Genomic DNA, 14554 nt, shown 5'->3' on the forward strand with positions numbered 1-14554 from the left:
TCACGAAAGCTTATGCCCAAATAAATCTGTTAGTCTTTAAGGTGCCACCAGACTCCTTGTTGTTTTTGTAGATACAGACTAACACGGCTACCCCCTGATGCTTGACAGTAATGCAAAAGTGCGTTTGTGGAAAAAGTCAAATATAAACGGCACACAAAAAAACCCTGTATTAAAAAAAATTAAGGTGGCAAAGTCAAGCATTTGAAAGTTAGGAAATGCCAAAATTAAGGCTGCCTGTGCAACCTTAATTCAGCCTGCTTGTGTGTATGCATCATGATACATTCTTTAATTATATGTTCACGTAACTATTTTCCCCACAGGACTGCTGCCTCATTCAGTGCCCAAGATGAACATTGCTCACTGAATGAGCAGTTTATTCTCCTCACTGTTCAGTGTGTGGCCCCAGACCTTATTTACTGCACACTATACAAACTCTGCTCTGAAGACACAATTACTGATTTCCTCATGGGCCTGTCTTTGGTGCTCCTCACCACAGCATCTGAGTGCTTCACAGACATTAACAAGTTGCAGGGAGTGGTGTTATCCCCATTTTACAATTGGGGAACTGAGACACAAAAATGAGGGCCAGAAGTATCCATTAATTTTGAGTGCCAAATCTGACATACCTAGGGAGCTGATTTTTCAGAGTACTTAACATTATATAGCATTTGATATGTTCAAAGCATAGCTCCCATTGACTTCAGTTGTACCTGACAGTGCTCAGCACTTTTGAAAATCAGACCCCAGAGTATCAAGTCAGGCACCCAAAAAAGAGGAATACATAACTAGTGACCTCCCCTGAGAAGTCTGGTTGAAATGACATGCCCAGCATCACATTGGAACTCTGTAACAGAAGAAAGGATAGAATTCAGTTCTCCAGCACAGCATTCAGCTGCCTTAACCACAAGACCATCCTTTCTCTTCATGCAGTCTTCTGCTTCATTCACCACACACCTTCCAATGTCGGCAACAAATGAGACAAGGGTCCTACAGACAACCTCCTTCACTATGCAGCCCTTATTCATCTGCAGAGAAGTCCATTTTGTGCACTGAATGAGCCAAGATCATGTGGGGAAAAAATAGTATGCAATCATATAATCAAGAATTGTATCATAATGCACATGGGGTCCAAGTTAAGATTTAACAGGCAACCTTAATTCTCACGTATCCTGACTTTTGAGTGCTTGATTTAATAAGGCTCTTTTAGCATAGTTTTTTGTGTTCAAGTTCCTAGGTTTAAAAAAAACCAAAAAACTGAAAATCAAATAGAAATTCCATCATGTGACATCATATTGACAGCCACATGGGTCCTCAGCAAGGTTGGAACTTTTAGATACACCGCACAGACCTGCCACTTGTCTTAGTGGAGTAACTGACGGCAATACTAGGTTGTTGTTCTCTGTGTGGACCAGCACTAAAGGGTTATGGAACATTATGCCAGTGGATTGCACAGATATTTGCGGACAGAGGAGGAATAGTGATATTCAGGAATCTTGGGTTCCATTCTGGGCTCTTGAGGGACAGTGCTCTAGTGGACACCAACTCTTGTGCCAATTATGCCCCAAGCATGACATCTTCTCTGTTCCTTCCAATCTGTCCTGGACCCAGCCCTACTCCCCACAAGGCTAAACAGTTATTTTCCACGTGCCTCGTTCTCAGAAACAACAGAACTGTTTTGGCTGAAATAATCATAAATAATAATAATCATAAATAAATAAAAGCCTGAGGCAGACACTCAACATGGAAAATTTCAGCTGAAATGGTTAAACATTTGGCAAAGTTATAAAAATCTGAAAACTGGATCTTATAATGGGAAGAGTCAGGCAACCACAATAAATAGATGTGCTACCACCCCTATTTATATGCTAAACTGCACAAGTAAATCATAGACATTAGGGGAAAAAAAAAGCCATAACAAATCAATTAGTCCCACATCCAGGCCTATTCAGGATAGAATAATTACTGCAATCTTTAAACAGTGCAAGGCGTAACACCAAGCCTAAAAGCGGTGAGTGCACCATTTAGGTGAAATATAATTAATTAAAATAGTCCCTAGTGATAGTTATAAGTATGCCAAGCTGAGGTTCCTTGGGTCCGTCTGTTCAATTGTTTTCTAATATAGCACAGCATAGACAGACACCATTGTATTTTCTCATACATTTTTTTAATGATTATACGCTGCACTGGATTGTTAAAAATCCCTTCCACAGCAGACATATGCAATACATTTAGGGAATGTTTCTTCAGTAACGTCCCAATAACAAAAAATGACTAAGCACATTCCAGCAAATTGCAATGTTTGTAAGTTATAAATTTATCCCATAATCCGTTTAAAGTCCACATCAGCTTGCTGTACCCAGAAGGAGTTAATATACCCACAGTACATTGCAGTCTATAATAATTGGAAGTGATTGGCCAAAGTGCTGAAACCAGGCGGAAATTTGTTGCATTATTCTCTATAAACTACAAGCAGAGCTCATTAATTGAAAAATGAATGTCAACTGGCATTAGCTGGCATCTGTAAACTGAAATGGAGAAATGACCGTGGCATACGCTGTGCTGTAAACAATATATCAGCGAAGCTGCAACAGGTAAAAAAAAAAAAGCTCGTGCAAAACCAATCCTAGACTGTTATTGGCAAGCTCCCAAGTCTAGGGTTTTTAATGAGGCTTCTGCATCAAAATAAGTGAAACCACATGGAATTTTAATTGTTCTTATTTTAAATACAAAACACAAGAGCAGTATGGTCTGCAGGAAAGAAAGTACGTACTAACCTACTGCTTTAGTGTAGAGATGGACGTTTTAACATTACTTCATTTCTGTTCTAAATTTATATCTCACGGACGATTTGTATGCCAAACTACATTTGTGCAGACTTACCTAGTAAATTTAAGTACAGTTCACCTAAACTCTCTGAGATGTAAATCCTCTGGGTAAAGAGATAAACTCTGATTTGATTTTTCTTTTATGTTGTTAATTAAGCTCCATAAAATGATCATATCATAGAAGACAGAAATTGCATTAAGAGATGCCTATTTCCATTTCTGTCTTTGCAATAGCAGTGGAGGAAACACTGTTTTCACTAAACAAGTGTAGCTTGGGCAAAGCTTTCAGCCCTGAAATAGGCTGCAGGTTGCATGTGTCACTTGTGTGAAAAGTGACACTTTGTGAGACTGGGAGGCCTCAAATTCAAACTACTTTCAACCACTGGTATATCAGAAAAATCAATGTATATCTTTAATTGTGGATTGGGATGTGGGGGAGGGGTGGTATTTCAAGACACATGCTTTGCTGCACTTTCAAATTATTATACTATCAACCAGGGGTGGCCAACCTCAGCCTGAGAAGGAGCCAGAATTTACCAATGTACATTGCCAAAGAGCGACAGTAATATTTCAGCAGCTCCTCATAAGCTCCACCCTCCACCCCCATGCTCCCAGCACCTCCTACCCACTGGCAGCCCCGCAGATCAGCGCCTCCCCCTCCCTCCCCACACCTCCCAATCAGCTGTTTCATGGCATGCAGGAGGCTCTGGGAGGGAGAGGCGAGGAGCGAGGGCACTGCAGGCTCAGGGGAGGGGACAGGAAGGGGTGGAGTGGGGGCAGGGCCTGTGGCAGAGCCAGGGGTTGAGCAGTGAGCACCCCCCGGCACATTGGAAAGTTGGCACCTGTAGCTCCAGCCCTGGAGTCGTTGCCTATACAAGGAGCTGCATATTAACTTCTGAAGAGCCGCATGTGGCTCCGGAGCCACAGGTTGGCCACCCCTGCTATCAACCATCATCATTACTTATGTGCATAGCACAAATACAAATAAAGATAGACTCCATGCCCAGAAGGGTTTACCATCTAAGATCCCAATCCTGCAAACAGTTATGCACATGTTTCAATTTACACGCATAAAGTGGTTGCAGGATCAGGGCCCAAGTTAAAACAAAAGCAGTAGAAGTAGCTAAGACAAGGAGGGAAGTGGGAGGGCCTACGGCAAAGTGAGGTCAATAAAATGACATGGGCACAGGAGAGCCTAGAGCATGCGTCTCCAGGGTTACAGTTTTTAAAAGCTGTGATAGCAATGGTTGGATGCAGTGAGATTTAGAGTTTCCAAGTAAGCCTGAAAAAGTGGGTTTTGAGACGAAAAACAAGGCATGGCAGACATTTGTTTTCCCATTAAGAACTCCCTGCAACCCAGCACTTTTCTGATCAACCCTGAAAATAATATGCTTGCACAAGGGCAGTACAGAAATCTTGGTAAGGAAACACACTGCAACTTCATCCAAAAAGTTAAAGATGTGGCTAAAAGGGAATTTGGCGAATTGGGCAGTGACCGAATTGCAAGTAGGAGCAGTGCAGACATAACCCTATAAGAAGAAATTACATTTATTCAGTGTTTGGGTAAACAGGACTCTGTGCTTTATAAGCAACAGTGAAAAAAACATCAAAAGCATCTTGGGCTTTTTAAAAAGAATTGTACTTATTGCAAAGAAACAAAATATAAATACTTAACAGCGTACCAATTCCACATCTACCTTTGACTTCAACTTGCACCCGTGTAAATTAGGAGCAACTTAGTTCAAGTCAGTCGAGTTGCATTAATTGAGAGCATCGTAAGCACTAACAGATTCAGAACTCAGCATCTCAAGCAGCTGGAGAAACTGTTCAATAACCTTACATTTCCCGATACGTATCAGACCTTTCCACAGTATAAAAGGAGCAACATGATAGCGTTCCAAAATAACAGCTTTGTTTCTGGGTGGTATGGCCTCTGGCTGCTGTTTGTAGTTAGGAACTTTGCATGCAGTGACACAGTGTTTGCTATAAAAGTACAGTAGAACCTCAGAGTTACAAACACCTCGGGAGTGGAGGCTGTTTGTAACTCTGAGCAAAATGTTATGGTTGTTTTCAGAAATTCACAACTGAACTTTAACTTAATACAGTTTTGAAACTTTACTATGCAGAAGAAAAATGCTGCTTTTAACCATCTTAATTGACATGAACCAAGCACAGAAACAGTTTCCTTACGGTGTCAATTTTAAAAAAAACTTTCCCTTTTTTTAGTAGTTTATGTTTAACACAGTACGTGTATTTTTTTTTTTTAAATCTCTGTTGCTGCCTGATTGCGTACTTCTGGTTTCAGATGAGGTGCGTGGTTGACTGGTTAGTTCCTAACAATGAGGTTCTACTGTACAAGCTATATTACATTCAATAGTTCTGGGGTTTAGTGGGCTGGTAAATGGATATGGAGTCATTCACTTCTAGGTCACTGATTCAACTCCAGATCAGGTAGTAGTAATCATATAATGATCACTCCTAGAAACAACCCCACACTGGAACTTTAAATCTAGCTCTCTTTAAATTTCTGAAGAGGTTGGATTAGAATCCTTCACTTTCAATCAGACCTTGTGATTTTATCCTATGCCAGGAGTCAGCAACCTCTGGCACACGGCTCGCCAGGGTAAGCACCCTGGCGGGCCGGGCCAGTTTGTTTACCTGCCGCATCGGCAGGTTCGGCCAATCGCAGCTCCCACTGGCTGTGGTTCACTGCTCCAGGCCAATGGGGGCGGCGGGAAGCCGCGGCCAGCACATCTCTCGGCCCGCGCCGCTTCCCTGGCGAGCCACATGCCAGAGCTTGCCAACCCTGCCCTACGCCTACTCTGGTTCTGAACATTGCCTTTCGGCATATTTCTAATCATCACCGGGCAGCAATTCAACTGCTTATGTCAAATGAGTTAGTGGTCTTGATGCAGTTTCTAATGGTCAGGCGTCGAAATCATAAAAGCCACCATGCCAGCTGATGGCACTCAACAGAATCTTTCTGCCTTAGGGTTTTCATTCATGCCCATCATTGTCTCTAGCCATCAAGGCCAAGGACAGGAATGGACCAACCTATCCCCTCACTAGATGGGAATGTTTTCAGGTCAGGTTTGAGGTGAATTGCTGCCATGGTGTGGGAAAGCACCACTGCTATCCGTTGTGCAGCTTATGCTGTGGATAAGCAGAGAAATTCAGTGTTCAGTGCAGTCATCTGGCACCTGACAGGAGCCCTAAATTCCCTTTTAAATATAACAGATTTGGTGGTTTTGGGAGAAGAGATGGGTGAACTCATGAAGTTTTGCAAAGCTGCTAAGTTCTCAAACAAAGCAGCACAGGGCCAAAGCAGTTTTAGCTCATGAACACTCTCCCTGCAATTTAAACCAGTGCTCCCTCCATATGTGCGCACACACACACACACACAAACACACACACACACACACACACACACACACTTCATATGAGGAAAAAGTGAGCACACACTCTAAAGGGTTGTGCACTAGGGAAATATATCCTTCCTACCTTTAAAGGTAGGGCGGCACAAGTGAGTGCCCCTACACTGCATTCTATTTTTTCATTAGACTTCTTCTTTGCCCCTCTCTCTGTTCCCCCTCCCCAATTTTCATTCTACCAGCTCTCTAATCCAACTTCCTGTTTCTGTCCCCCCCCTCCCCCCAGTTTCCTAAGCAGAACACCCAACCTATTATTTTCAAACCTAGAATGTTTGAAGGGAATTGGAAATTGGGCTAAATGAGTTCACCCATCCCTGCTTCATGTCAGAGACGAACTTATTGTAGAGTGTTACCACCAAGAACATTAGAGTAAGCATGTGCTGTGGGGTCTATAGACAACCAGATGGAAGAGACACTATAAGCAGACAGCTTCTATGAATAATGAGTGTTGGGCTTGCAACTTGCCGTGCACTGTGCTGAAAATTAAAACATGCAGACTTCCTTGCAGCTTGGTGGCTCACCCGGTTTTAAAACTCTTGACATGGAGCCAATAACCTTTTTCATAGAAGAAAACCTTGTCCAGTGGATCATGACCTGAGATATATTGAGTGATAAGAACGGTGGGGGCATATTCATCCCTGGTTTAACTCTGTTGATGTCACTAGCATGACTAACTCAGTGTGGCCAGCTCTTGTGATTTTATTGTAAGTCTCGGGATAATTACTGTTGTTCTTAAAGCCCCAGCTTTTGAAGACAAGTGCTCACATGAGACTCAGGCTTTCTTTTAAAACAAAAGGTTTCTAGCACTCATGGCTGCAGAGGAAAGCCTGTAAAGGTGACCCAAGTGCACCCTCTATGCTCGGAAACCAGAAGGCAAACAAAATATAATTCAGCATTTATTATTTTTTAAAGTCTCATGGGGGGTGGGGCTGACCAGTGTTTTTTTCAGCGCTCGGAGTTGGCAATACTACTAACTCCATTGCCATCAGTGGAGTTACACCAGGGGTGCTTTTGGCCCAGCATTTGTATAAGACAGGTCTACGATTCTTTTCCTTGCAATGTATTATTTGATATGATTTGCTGTTCTTTGGGGGACCAAAAGAAGTGGGGTTTCTTTTAAAAATATCACTTTATTATAAAAAAATTGATATTTACAGATTTTTTCCCCCATCTTTTGTTATAATTTTTAGGTGCTTCAGAGCTGGGCCCATTTTCAGATCCCAGGCAGTTCACAAGCATTTCATCCCTCACTGAGAGCCGCTTCTCCAACCCACGAATGCACTATCCAGCTACCTTTACCTATACACCGCCAGTCACCTCAGGCATGTCACTGGGTATGTCAGCAACCACTCACTACCACACCTACTTACCACCGCCCTATCCAGGCTCTTCCCAAAACCAAAGTGGACCATTCCAGACCAGCAGCACTCCATATCTCTACTATGGCACTTCATCAGGATCATACCAGTTCCCCATGGTGCCGGGAGGAGACCGCTCCCCTTCCAGAATGCTTCCTCCCTGCACCACCACATCAAACGGCAGCACACTATTAAATCCTAACTTGCCTAACCAGAATGACGGTGTGGAGGCTGATGGAAGCCACAGCAGCTCCCCAACTGTTTTGAATTCTAGTGGCAGAATGGATGAGTCCGTTTGGAGGCCATATTGAAATTTTCTCTGCGCAGCCCAATCTCCGTGAGCCAAAAACAAATGGTCGACAAACTACAAAGTGCCTGTTTTTTAAATAGATTTTACTGATATGTGCAACTATTTAGATGAGATGGTAATGGCCATAAATAACGCAAGAGTGACCAACCAAGCACAATCCATGTTTCAGATTATGTGGATCAAAGCACATATTTTTCTTGGAAACATTTTACACCTTGTTTTATATTTAAAATGTACTTTTTACACACAAAAATAACCCAATATTTTTTTTTGTCTAGACTGTTGTCATAAATAGTGAGTTCGTTTGCCAATAAGGAGAAAACAGACTCCCCAGTTATCAGGAAAAACATGGTGAAGCAAGGCAAAGGTTGCGCTCCATTTTATTTTTTAAAAACCTTGAGCTCCAGATACAGTTGCAATCATACAATGTATGGGACCCTGTTCACTCACATAGTGCAATTCAACTGGCTTGTATTGGTGCACATGAAAGGGAAAGCACAGATCAAGTTGCTTCCATTTTGCTATAATACATTCAGATCATGGTAGATGTTCAAAATTTCTATCCAAGCCTTGTTGCACATAAAAGTTGGAACTTTTCGGTTCATTGCTTTTTTTTCTTTTTGGTACTTAAAGAGAAAGAGTCTTCAAGGTACCAATCTGAATAGACAATCTTGGGGTTTCCTCTTTGTTTTTCCTATAATTATTTTTGCCTTTGTCCAATTAACCAAAAATAAACCCCAACCCTCCAAAATTAAAGCAAAATCTTATTACTTATGCAAAAAATAAAAATGGCAATATATGATACTCAAGCCAAAATGGTATAGGTAGTACTTGTGTTTGGCTGTGGTTTTTTTTCTTTTTAAATTATAAATGTGTGAAATTTGAAATTATTTGCTAACATAAATCATCATATAACTTTAAAGAAATATTTATAATTATTTAATGACATTTGGACCCTTTAAACGTCTCTTAATGTAATGCTATGTTGACTTCGGTCTCTAAAAGTGGGTTGTTTTTTAAAAAAATAATTAAATTTCTTCAGGGGTGTGAACCTCAGACCGGTACCTGAACTCTGAAAAACAGTTCCAGTGTGAGCTGGTTACAATGTGATTAACCCTCTCCCCAGACCAAAATGCATCCATATCAAATTATTTTGGATGTATCTTTTTTTAAAAATAACCTATGAAGGAAATATTGTGTTTAAAATGTTATTAGCTATCTGGTTGCCTTCAACGCAGTCTTGTCTTTTAATCAGTAATAACTGAGCTGGTTGAAAAACAGGAAGGAAAAATGAGTGCTTCCCCCCTTTGATTTTTCTTTCTCCCTGTTTTTTCCATCAGCATTTGAAAAATGTTAAATTCAAAACATTGTCAATTTTGACAACGTGTTTCTAATTTTGAAACGTTGACAAAAATTTTGTAAGCGTCTCAAAATTTATATAAATTTCAACTAGCCGTTGTCAGAAATGGGAGACAGGGAGAAATTGTGATTAATGTTTCTTTCATTGAAATTTCAACCAGCTGTATATAATAATTAGGTTTATGAAACAAAACCAATAGTATTTAGCCTCTTGATGTGATTTAGTCACAATTCACTAGCATCAAATGCTAGAGCAATGAGGATTCTTTTTTTGTTTACTTTTTAATAGATATGGCAGTTGTCATATTGCAGAGACAAGCACAAGGGAAGAACTGCTCTGCAGACCAATGCTCTGCCAGTCCGGTGTTCAGCAATAGTCAGATCTTCAAACTTAATACTGAAGATGAAAGTCACCTTAAAGCCCACTCCTGGCTATTAAGCATGGTACACTAATACAGGGATATGAAATTGCACCCGATACCCTTAATCAACATGTCTGCTACCAAACTGTAAACAGAGGCACCCAAATTTTGCAAACCAAGGGCTGCATTGGCAAGTTCTCAGGAGTCTGATCCTGATACAAACCCCACTGAAGTTAGCGGGAATCTTTCCATTGATTTCAATGGGTTTTTGGATCAGGCTCCTACTGTACATATTAACCTCTGATTCAGCAGTCCATCCATATTCAGCAAAACACTTACGCACGTGCTTAACTTTAGGCACATGCTTAATTCCCATGGTCTTCAGTGGGACTTGAGAACACGCTTAAGTGTTTTGCTGAATCAGGGCCATAGAGTAGATCAGATTGCAGCCACCCTGGCTTTTAACAAGAAGTGCAGCCTGCCTAGGCTTCATGCTCCCAGCATGCAGTGCTCTCTGTTGACCCAGCTAGCCTTAATTGCGTCCAGTAACCAGTATTCTCCTTGGGCTGCAACTCTGTTGAAAATGAGGGATGTAACCCTCACACTAAATAAATGGTGAACAGTCATCCAGCATAATAATTTATTTGGACAATATAGACATTGTCAACATCAGTCAATGGTTTAGCCAGTCAGCTACAGAGATTACCATGGTACGTTCCTCATAATTTGGTGTGATTACTTGCTCTTAAAAAAAAAAACAAAAAGTCTTTGCCTTCTAAAGGTTGTATACTAAGTATGCTTAAATAAGTAAGACACTTTTCTAATACTTAGTTTTCCTTCAAAGATGGAAGCTGTAATTGATTCTATTTATTGTTTGTGGTAGCTTGAAGCATACCACTGTCCATTTATTTGTAACTGTAAAATACGTTTGCTAATTTCAGCAGCACTTAAAAAGCCAGTGTCTGGTTACACATTTCAGTTTTGTGTTTTGTTTAGTAAGCAAAAGAAAAAAATGTACTGCCAGTGCAAGCTGTTTCCTATTTAATAAAAGGTACTATATTTGTACATTATTTGTTATTGCTGAGAAGGGCTTTTTAAAGATTTACTGTATGCATATGAAGTAATTTTTTAGGGATGCTTTTGTATTGAAATGTTGTTAGAGTGGCTGCAGGCAGCAACCCAGAAATTTTTTTCTCCTTAAAGATTTTGTTGTACAATTCAAGCACTTCATTTTATTTCTGGATAAATCCATCATAGACCTGATTTCTGTTTTGCTCAGTACCTACATAACTCTGGTTGTGTCACCCCATTGTTCAACTGGACCATTAGGGACAGACTTGCAAATAGCTTAAGCATGCAATTATGCAATGCAAAATGCATGCCTAATTTGTTGCACTTGCGCTGTGGCAGACCAGGTCTTTCCGGGGTGGGGGTGGCTCATGCTACTGCGCTAAAAATAGATGCATAGACATTGCAGTTGGGCCCTAAAGCCCATCCTCCTCTCTAGGCTTTAGAGCCTGAACTACAGCCTAAGCTGCAATTTCAAAGCACTGTCTACACAGCTATTTTAAGCACAAGTATCATGAGCCCCCCGGTCCAGAGTCTGTTGACCAGGGTTGGGTGGTTTGCTGCCATGGTTTATGTGGATATGCCCTCAGCTTCCAGGATCACTCAGGCAAATGGCTAATTCTGCTCATGTGAGCAGGCAAATACTAAGAAGGAGACATCAAAAGCACCCAAAGATTTAGGAGCACAAGCCCCATGGACTTTTAATAGAATGTGTGCTCCTATATCCCTTTGGCACTTTTGAAAAATCTCTTCCTACGTTTGCACGGGTGATTGAGGGTAACTGCACAAACACGTCAGTGCACAATTGCATGTCTGAGCTTTTGGAAAATGCTTCCAAGTGCATTTGGAAATGTTCTTGATTCAGGAAAATATTATGTTATGGAGTTAATCTTAGAGTATCATTTACATTATGATTATTATGAGGATTATTTCCTCAGAGGTACAAGAGCCCTTTTCCTTCGGGGAGTGGAAGTGTTGGTGCAGTTCATGGATTTAGAAATAAAGAAATGCCTTTGTTAATCTCCAGCTCTCTCAGATTCTACCAAAGATGTACTTACATCAGAACAGGTATGATGTCCTTTACATAAAATAGAGCAGTAAATCCAGCTTTCCGTACTCATATAAGTAGGCCTACTGAAGTCAATAGGACCACATGTATGAACTGAGTTGGATTTGACCTAAAATGTCATTAGAGTGGCATTTATGGATTCTTTTACCAGACCAGCTGCTGTGTACTTCTTAGTCTTGAACTTCCTGCCAGCAGTCCCCCAGCAAAGATTTATCAGTCTCAACAGGTGCCATTTTGAGTGGGGAAACTTTTGCACTGTCATACTTATCGGAATACGGCTCTGCCTTGATTACTGGAGCCTGCCATGGAATCCAGGTTATACGATGTGCCAGGATTCAGACAGACAACAAGCCATGAACTAAAGCAATAATTATAACCTGTACCAGCCATGAGTACAAGATCAAAGAAGCCCAATTCTCTGAACCCCTGAATTTCTTACTGTTTTTTAATATAATGCATTTCATTTTAACATTTTCTGAGAACTTTTTTAGATGTTTGTTTACTTCCACGTTTACAGATAACTCTTTGCTTTTTTTTTTTTTAAATGCAGTACTTTTAAGTATATCAGCCAAAACCATACTTTTACAGTAACTTTGTTTTAGGTAATACAAGTGACATTCCTTTTTGTTGTTGTTGTTAAATATGTTTTACCAGTCTTGAACTTCTGCTGGAACAAAACATTTGTAGCATTTCTTGTAAATACAAGCTTTATTTTTTTTATTTTTTCAAATACCGTTGCCCAAGATTTGCTTTTCATGCACATATTGTACAAACACATTCTGCTTTGTGCCACAGACAGCGATTGTGGACGAGTTTACTTTAAGTTCAAAGGGACTATCTGTATTGTATGTTGCAACTGTAAATTGAATTGTTTGGCATTTTCTCATGATTGTAATATTAATTTGAAGTTTGAATTTCATTTTCAATAAAATGGCTTTTTTTTGTTAATGTTCTTCATTGCTTCTTCTCCTCTGCTGTCTCTTTAATTATCCAAGTCACACACCTGAACAGTCAAGGACTGGATAGAGCTAATATACCATGGGCTACTATACCAAAATTTCATCGGTTGTTTCTTCATTTTCTGCAGTGTTTAAGCTTTCATCTAAACATCAAGATAAATTTCCAGTCTGGATGGCTGCAAAGAAAACCTTCCAGACCTGACCCTCCTCCCACCCCAAATACTGCTTTCTTCCTGAGTTTGCAGCCAAACTACTTTAAACAGAATTCTTCAGAGGGATGTGAACAGCCCTGTTCATTTTAATGGAGTGATAACTCTGAAACCTAATGGTGAATTTTAACAGAAACAGCCAGTTCATGAGGCATTGAGAGCAGAGCTTAGGATTTTGGGGAGACCTTGAATAGATTTCAGCACTCTCACTTCTACCTGACTGACCCCTGGCACCTGGTCAGACTAATTGTGGAGAGGAGACCTGGGAGAAGTTAATTTTTTCTCCTCTCCCCATGGCACCGGCAGCAGGAGATCAGCCTGGTGTGTGAGCTGCTGAGTTGCCAGAGGACCATGTGGAGGAATAGAGTGAATAGCTGTTTGCATTGCTTGTGTCTAAGAGTATCCCTGGTAGAGCATTCCCACAAAATGCCTTAGCCTCATGGAATCACTTTGCATTATTTTTTTTTAACCTTGTGAATATAGAAAACTACTTCACATTTATAGCAGCTCTTAGGTGTGGGTCTGAGACAGGAGTAATGTATCTGCTGCCTGCAGCTGAAGGCATATGGATAGGAGTTAATAGCTCTTTTTCTTTCCATCAGTCAGACTGCAGCTCTAGTAACAAAGGGCAAAAAAGTAGAGGTGCGGTTTTGATGTACTGTACTTTACTCAGGATTGAGGATCCAGTGATAACACCAAATGATCACTTCTCTAGAAGCCCCATCAGTTTCTGCAAAATATAGTTAAAGCAATTAAGTTTCTGCCCTTTGTAGTGATGAAGATAACCTTCCTGACATGAACCAAAGCAGTGCTTCCAAAGAGAAACAAAAGCTCAGGGACCTGAGATAGGCACCATTCGTCTCAAGAAATCTTTAATGCTGAAGTCTAATGATGAAAATGTAAATGGCAATTTAATAGCTGCTTGTTTTAATACAAACATACAGTCCTCAGATTAAAAAGCAACAGAGGGTCCTGTGGCACCTTTGAGACTAACAGAAGTACTGGGAGCATAAGCTTTCGTGGGTAAGAACCTCACTTCTTCAGATGCAAGTCAGATTAGTCCTCAGATTGTGGGTGAAGATGGTACCAGTTTGGCCCCTGACTTTAGGAAAACTTTGCCTGGGAAGCAAGAACCACCAGTGTACTAGGCAACATACTTCATTCTCTAATGTTTCAATATATTCCAAGTCTTATTGTTAATGAGTTTGGTAAGCGCTTATACCATAAACTATAAAAATCATTAGTGCACAGACCTCTTGGTCAATCAGAGCACAGGGATGGCTGCAGTCACTGATTCAAAACTGCGGTCATTTTCAGGAATCGTAGAGCATACAACTCTGCACTCTGATTTGCTGCTGCCCTGAGAACTCATCATTCACATGCCCTCAGCAAACATGGCTGCCTCAACTTTTTGTTTTGTTTAGTATCCAAAAGAAGAAAAATGTAAAACAGTGCATTCCTATAAATTAGTGGAGGGATTTTCAAAAGCACACAAACACTATGGCCTTTAGTCTCAGACTCCAGACCAGATTTTGGTTATAACCTCAGAGAGAAAGCACCCTTGTATCTTATCTGCTCCATTCTGATCTCAGAGCAGTTCCACT

At 40.6% G+C, this 14554-nt stretch overlaps 1 protein-coding gene across 2 annotated transcripts in view; it reads left to right on the top strand.

Annotated features, from left to right (window-relative positions):
* RUNX2 (RUNX family transcription factor 2) overlaps positions 1–12730 on the top strand; it is a 200986-nt gene extending 188256 nt beyond the window's left edge. For both annotated transcript variants that reach the window (XM_024101101.3, XM_005297396.5), the window contains exon 7: positions 7447–12730. In XM_024101101.3, the coding sequence (XP_023956869.1) occupies positions 7447–7925 (479 nt within the window). In that variant the 3' untranslated portion in view covers positions 7926–12730. The remainder of the gene's footprint in view (positions 1–7446) is intronic.
* The last annotated feature ends 1824 nt before the right edge of the window (positions 12731–14554 follow it).

This window comes from Chrysemys picta, chromosome 3, assembly GCF_011386835.1.
Source record: "Chrysemys picta bellii isolate R12L10 chromosome 3, ASM1138683v2, whole genome shotgun sequence".
NCBI lineage: Eukaryota > Metazoa > Chordata > Testudines > Emydidae > Chrysemys > Chrysemys picta.